This window comes from Martes martes (assembly GCF_963455335.1).
Source record: "Martes martes genome assembly, chromosome: 12".
Classification (NCBI taxonomy): domain Eukaryota; kingdom Metazoa; phylum Chordata; class Mammalia; order Carnivora; family Mustelidae; genus Martes; species Martes martes.
The window spans coordinates 95,403,695-95,410,789 of record NC_137900.1 but is presented as its reverse complement, the minus strand read 5'-3'; the positions used below and the strand labels follow the sequence as shown (position 1 = coordinate 95,410,789).

Sequence of the window (7,095 nt, the reverse complement as noted above, 5' to 3'; positions counted from 1 at the left end):
GGGAACCACCCAGACGCCCTCCAGCAGGTGTGGACTCCGACGCGCCGGCGCCTCCCGGCCGTAGCCGGAACCGAGCGGCGCTGTCCGCGGTGCTGAGCGTCCGCGGCGCTGAGCGGAGGGCCCGGCCTCAGAAGGCTGGAGCCGTGGGCGCCCGGCGGCCCCCCACGACGGCAGCGCCGGAGAACGGGCGCCGGCTGGGGGCTCAGGGCGGGGTCCAGAGACGGAGGAGCTGCTCGCGTGCCCCCGTACGTGTGAGCAGACAGTCGGAGCCGCACCCGAAACCCTCGTGACCCAACTTCCGCGCCACGAATCGCAGGGGCCGTCGGAGAAAGCGCCGCTGACTCACCCGCCAGGGGCCCAGGCGAGACCGCAGGTGTGGTTCCAAATGCACAGAAAAAATAAGCGTCGACCCAGGACTCTAAACCCAGTCAACGTCTAACCCAAGGGTAGAGTCGGGGCCCAGGGGGCTCGGCTGGTCGGGGGGCTCGGTCAGTCCGGTGTCCAACTCTCAATTTCAGCTCAGGTCATGACCTCAGGGTCATGAGACCGAGCCCTGCGTCGGGCTCCAGCAGGGCACGGAGGTTCTCCCTCTGCCCCTCCCCACACATTCCCCACAAAACAGAACCAAAAGCAAAGGTGGGACCCACCCCGCTGCAGGCGTGGGAAGCCAGAGGCCCGCAGGACGGCACGGCGGGCGTCCACGGGCGGCACAAGGCAATGGTGAGCCAAAGCAGCATGTGGGTGCCCTGGCTGCTGTTAGACGGTTTTTAGCTTTTTTTTTTTTTCAGATGATTCTATTTATTTGAGAGAGAAAGAGAGAGAGAGAGAAGGCGCACAAGCAGGGGGAGCGGCAGAGGGAGAAGCAGACTCCCCGCCAAGCAGGGAGCCCAACCCGGAACTCGATCCCAGTACCTTGGGATCATGACCTGAGCTGAAGGAAGATGCTTAACGACTGAGCCCTCCGGGAGCCCCCTAATAAGTATTTTTTGTGTTTAAAACTAATACGGACTTGAAATTCTAGAGAACGTGCGGAGGGAGCAGGAGGTCGAGTGAGGGCCAAGGTGGAAGTCACGCTGTGCAGAACGTCACCAGTGCAGCCGGCGGCTCCTCAAATACGCCCCCACACGGCCTGTCACCTCCCCCAGCGGCAAGGGAACCGGCCAGGACACGAGCCATACACGACTCTCCCCGCAGCGCGGCTCCGACAGCCAATGTGGGGACGGCCTGAAGGTCCATCCACGGACAAATCAACCAAATGTGGTAACTGGAGTGTCGTCCGGCCCTCGGAAGCTAGGAGTCCTGGTTCCCACTCCGGAGTCTGGAATCGTCCCGCTCCAGCCGGGCGCGAAGGCTGCACTGTGCTACTAGAGGTGGCGTCCAGAACAGAGTCCCCAGGGACAGAGAGGGGCAGAGCTAGCCGGGGGCGGGGCCTGCTGCCTTCTGGGAGGTGACAAGGGACTGGAACAGACCTGTCACAGGGCCTGCCTCTAGAGCCCGTGTCCAGAGGCCCCCGGGCTCCCCAGAGCAGCCAGCACTCAGCAAGGGCAGGTGCCTGGTGCCCTCGGCTCTGGCGCAGACCTCCCCCGGCTTCTCCTGGAGCCTGACGGCCCTCCTCTGCCCACAGCACTCCTCTAGCAAGCTCTCCAGACCCAGCCTCCCGAGCCCCTACAGGCCAGCTGCCCTGGAGAGCAAGGGACGACTGGCAGGCAGCCTCGGCCCGGGCCCTCCTCAGCTCGCCGGCCACCCCCCCAACCCCCCTCCCCCTTCTCAAATGGGCTCGCATCTTTCTGCTCCTGCCTCCCCCTCCCCCCACTCTGCCCTGTGGGCCAAAACGTTTCCAACCCTCTCATTTTACTGCTCTGTTTTAAGGAAAAGGAAGTAAATTCACTAATGTCCTTGGTTTATCCCAACTGACCTAATGGAAAAGAAAATGCACCCCCACCCCCCACACAAATTCCCAAACTAAAAATCCAATGGGTTGAAAATAAAGCTTTAAAAACCTCATAAAAAACCCAAAAACATTTTCTCGGGGAGACTTGGCACTTCCTAAGCGGTCAGCGGCACAGTCCGCAGGAAGCCGTCACCCGGCGCGTCCCGCCTGCTTCGGGCTCCCGTGCCGGCACAGCGCAGACACGTCTACGGACCGGTCCTGCCGACAGGGGAAACCAAGACCAACAACCCAGGAGACAGGTGGCCAAGGGCAGGCGGCAGAGTCTCTGGGCTCCGCGGCCCAGCAGGCCTCCGCGCTCCCGGGCCAGGAGCCCGACGGGGGCGGCATGGGGGGATGGTGACGACAGGCGGGTGCGGCCAACCCGGGCCAGCTCTCTGTGAGGACACTGTGGTCTCGTTTGTGGGAACGCGGGACAGAAACGCGTGAGGACGGTGCCCGGGAGAGCTGGGAGGGAAGGGCCGGGCAGGACTCCACCTTCCTGCCACGTCCCTCTGAGCACGACGGCACGCGTCCGGGGGGGGGGGGTGGCTCGCTTCTCCTCAGCGCTCTTCTGTCACTTTAACTCTCAACACAGAGAAGTGAGTCGGGTCAGGCGAGGTCGCATGTGTTGTGGGCTCTCCACAAGGACACCCGGGCCGCCCCCGACCGGGCCCTCTAGAACAGGCGGTCCCGAGAACGAGAGGTCCCCAGCACACAGCGCAGACGGCCACCGGCCAGGACCCGGAGTCTGCCCCGGTCCCACACTGCACAGGGCAGAGGCCCCGACCCAGGTCCCACGGAGGTTGAGGCCTGCGCTCAGGGCGCCAGAAGGAGGAAATGCCGGGCGTCGGGACAAGTCCTGGCTCAGGGGAGGCAAATGCAAAAGCTGCTGCTCTTCCAGCACGAGAGGTCACTGCGTGGGTGGGCGGGGACACACGGGCACCTGCTCTCGAGGCACCCCTGGGGCGGCCTGAGGGAAAGGAGCTGGCCAGCAACGAACGTGCCAGGAAAGAGAAGGGTTGGCTTCGGCAAGGCGTGCGGGAACGAGCTGTCGTGTCGGACGCCACGTAATTTCTCAGGGACTTGGTGACTTGTGGGGAGGGGCCACAGGAGGGCAGAGCGCCAGGACATCCCTGAGGTGACCACCACCGAGGCCAGAGGCAGACGGACACGACGCACCAGAGATTTAACAGTTTAATAACGACTTCTCCGCAGCCCAACGGGGCAGCTGACCCGTCCTGTCTCGTCGCAGGGCCGAGTGTGCACCCCACACTCGCCACAGGGGCAGCCGACAGGATGCCCTGAGGACTCGGAGTGCCCTCTCCGCCCGCTGGCCTGGCCAGGCCTGCACAGCAGGACCTCTCCTCAGAATAGAGACCAGGCCCGAGAACGTCCCTTCTCTCCAGGCTGAAGGGCGGGACACGGTGCCGGCTCCCCCTGCCCTTCGGCTCCCCCTGCCCCGAGCGCCCACACGGCCGGCCCGCCACCAGCTCCTGGCAGGCCCACAGCCCACCCCACGGGGCCTGAGCACAGTGGCCTCTCCCAGGGCGGCCCCTTCCCAGTGGGACGTGAACGCGGCAGGTGCCCACCCACCGCGAGGCTCAGGCCCTGCGTGGTGGTCCTTCACCGAGCCGCCAGCCCGCGGTTCCTGACCCCCAACCCGACCCCGGGGAGAGACGGCTAGAGCCCCGTCAGGTCCACGATGGCTTTGACGAAGATGGCGTCGTCGCGCACGTAGGAGTTCTTGGCCTCCATCTTGGAGACGGGGCAGAAGAGGGGGCAGCCGCTGGCAATGTTCATGTCACTGACTGGCCTCTGGAAAGAGGACGAGGTCACGTCGGGCCTAAAGGCATCGATCACGTGCTCCCGGTTGTTCTGGTCGAGCAGCATTAAGGTTACCTGGAAGAGAGTGGCCGCACAGGGATGACACCGTTGAGTCACGCCCCACCCAGCCCCAGCTCCCTGTCTGGGTGATCGGTGCCCATCCCAGCACTTTCCGTCCCTCGGGCCCCGGGGTCTGAGCCCGCAGGGGACACTGCGGAGCCGTGCTGGCTGGCGCCTCACCAGCTCCCAGTCACGTGACAGAGGCTCTCATACGGAAGAGCTCGCAGAGCACCCACTGCCCTCCCGAAGGGACAGCCCTTGTCAGTCAGGAGCCACAGCTGCCCTGCGCCACCGCCTCTACCAGGAAGCCCACAGGGCCAGCCCAGCGCAGTGGAGGGAAAGGACGATGGCGCTGGCACCTTCAATCCCTCCACCAGGACCCGACTCCAGGTCTCAGAGTGTCCGTAACCCCCACAGGCACGGGCTCTCCTGCCATACCCGTCCTCGGGAACGGACTGTGAGGCAGCGTCTTTAACTGCTGGCCCCGAGGGGCCGGGAAGCCTGGGGGCCGACTGGGCAGGGCCCGAGGGCCCGTCCTGACTACCTCACTGCCCCACAGGCCCCTGGGACAGCCGCTGGGACAGCCTCACGCACCTTCTGGTTGAAAGGCCAGCGCAGGAGGGCGTCGTGGGGGCCCTTCATCACCACAAAGAAGAGTGACAGGTGTGTCCCCCGCCCGGTGCCGTCTCCGTTCAGGTAGATACGCAGACACATCTTGTAGCCATACCTGCTCGTGTAGAAGGCTGTGGGGAGACGGCACCCATGACCCCATGCCGAGGGCTCCCCGAGAAACCCACACACGGAGAAAACGCCCAGGTCTGGGGGCACGTACCCGTCCTCCGAGTGTGCACACTTAGCTCCTCGCGGACACGAGTGCCCCAAAGCAAAAACAACTAATTAGGGAAAACCTTTCTAAGAACCCCAAATGCAAGCCCACCACGGCCACATGTGAACCAGCTGTGAAGCTCGGCACTGGTCCGACCTGAGCCCCGCCTGGAGGGGGTGACAGTGGGTGACACCTGGGTCAAGCTAGAGGTGCCCCGAGACTCCCAGTAGCGGACCTCCCTGCCTTCCTGCTCGCACCTCCAGGAGCCGGACCTGGCCCTGCTCCAGCTGGGGGGGGAGGGGGGCTCCAGCCGGGGCGCACGCCTGACCCCCCGGCCCTCGGCTCGCTTCTGTCAGAGCTCGGTTCAGAAGAGATTCCCGTCGGCAGGGGTGCCCCCGCTCCTCTGGGAACGCGCTAGCAGGGAGGCGCGTGCCAGAGTCCAGAGCCCAGAGGACGGTGCCCGGACAGACAGCCTGTCCCCCCACCCCCACCCCCCGGAAGCCAGAGCGTGCGCTCCGTCCGGGACCGGCCGAGGAGACGCGGCAGGACCACACAGCAGCCCCGCCAGCGGGCCGCGCTCCCCGTCCCGCCCCAGGCCGCCCGCAGGAGAGGGACCTACACGCTCAGCCCGCAGCTCCGAAGGCGCTGCGGGAGTAACCGGTGCATGAGGCTCTCTCCGTCGGAGGGGGTCAGGTCTATGCGGGGGGCCCGGGCAGGTAGGGGCACGGCGGCCCCAGGAAGGGCTGCGGAGCGCCCGTGGTCAGGGCAGAGCAGAGGCCCCCGCTCCCAGCACCCGCTCGCGGCTCTGTCCTTGAAGACCCAGCGGAGAGGCAGCAGGCGCGGGGAGGCCTCCGCAGGCAGCCCCCCAGCCCCCTCGCCCTCTCGGGGAGGCGCTGGCATCTCAGATGGCAGCAGCTCTGAGGGCAGATTCCAGACCAGCACCTGGGGAGAAGATGGCAGGCGTGCGGCCGGCCACGGCCTCCTGCCGCTTCCTAGCGAAGTCGGAGATCTTCCAGACGAACACGCCGTCGAAGGTGGTCGCCTCCATCTCGTGGACCTTCTGCTCTAGCTCGGCCATCGCCAGATCCTTCAGACCGAGGCTCCTCTCCAGCTGCTGCACCTGGGGGCACGGGAGCCCGGTGAGGGTGCCGGCGAGGGGGGCCGTGGGCCTCCGTCCAGCGCGCCTCTGAGGCCACCTTCGCGGGGAGGTGCCTATGGAAGTGCCCCACACCCACCTCTCCACCAGCTTCGGGCGACACGGCACCCCCCAGTGGCCCCCGAGGCTTCACTGGGCTCAGCTCATCTTGAGTGAGCTCCGTCCCCACAAGACGCCCAACCCCACCTATGCCCAAGGTCAAGAGCTCAGCGCAGGAAACAGGCTCGCAGCGCCCGCAGCAACCGCAAGGCCTGTTCCCTGCGGCCACCCCTACCCCACAGGCCAGAGAGACAAGGCTGGCTCGGAGCGACCGCTAGGACGCCCACATGAGGCCCGTCAAGTGAGCAGGGCGCACAAACAGAGGAGGCAAAAGCAGAAAGAACGCTGTGCTAGAAAGCAAGGTGCCGTCCTTGAAATCCCAGCTCAGGTGCCGTGATGCCCCGGGACCCGCCCAGACTAGCCCTGAGCACCCCGGGACCCACCTTGTTACTCAGGGCCTCGATCCTGTCCTGGTCCAGCCGGTGCTGCCGGCCACAGGCCTCAGCGGTCATGGCCACCCTTTCTACCTCCCGGTTCAGGACGCAGACAATGTTCTCGAAGGTGGCGGTCTTCCTCTCCAGGGCCTCGCAGCGCTGCTGTAGCTCCGCAGCCTTGGGGAGCCCCGCCTCGGGGTGCAGCGAGCTGGCTTCCCAGCCCCCCGCCTCGCTCTGGCTCAGGAGGTGGTCCCCTGCCCCAGAGAGGGGCTTGGCCTCCAGGAGGCCGCCCAGCAGCATGGCCAAGTGCTCGCGGAGCCAGTGGGCCTCGTGCTGCTGCTGCTTCTCGCTCTCCACCTGCAGACGGAAGTGGGGCTCAGCCCTGACCCAGAGCCCCGCGGGCGGGCTGCAAGGTGAGGCGGGGCGGGGACACCTCCCCATCGTTCACTTGCCAGCACGTCACCTGTCGCTACCTGGACTCACTACCTTCCGAAACACAGACTGTCCTAGTAACTTCTCGGCTTGTATTTGACATAATAGGGAGGAACACACACGTGTGAGAAGTTGCCCAAGTGGAGAAGAAACCCGTAAAGCTAACCTTTCCCAAAGTCGTCAGTATTTTTTATCATACGCTTCTGACTTTCTCCTAAACTTCACAACAAATAAAAAAACATTTTTTTTAGGGGCGCCTGGGTGGCTCAGTGGGTTAAGCCTCTGCCTTCGGCTCGGGTCATGATCCCAGGGTCCTGGGATCGAGCCCCGCGTCGGGCTCTCTGCTCAGCGGGGAGCCTGCTTCTCTCCTCCTCTCTGCCTGTCTCTCTGCCTA

At 65.3% G+C, this 7,095-nt stretch overlaps 1 protein-coding gene across 2 annotated transcripts in view; it reads right to left on the bottom strand.

The window, feature by feature from the left end:
* Positions 1 to 3,106: 3,106 nt before the first annotated feature.
* Positions 3,107 to 7,095, bottom strand: part of TRAF2 (TNF receptor associated factor 2) — a 23,356-nt gene continuing 19,367 nt past the window's right edge. For both annotated transcript variants that reach the window (XM_080820376.1, XM_080820377.1), the window contains exons 8-11: positions 6,279 to 6,626; positions 5,583 to 5,760; positions 4,409 to 4,557; positions 3,107 to 3,829 (exon numbers count right to left, since the gene is read on the bottom strand). In XM_080820376.1, coding sequence (XP_080676502.1) covers positions 3,611 to 3,829; positions 4,409 to 4,557; positions 5,583 to 5,760; positions 6,279 to 6,626 — 894 coding nt within the window. In that variant the 3' untranslated portion in view covers positions 3,107 to 3,610. The remainder of the gene's footprint in view (positions 3,830 to 4,408; positions 4,558 to 5,582; positions 5,761 to 6,278; positions 6,627 to 7,095) is intronic.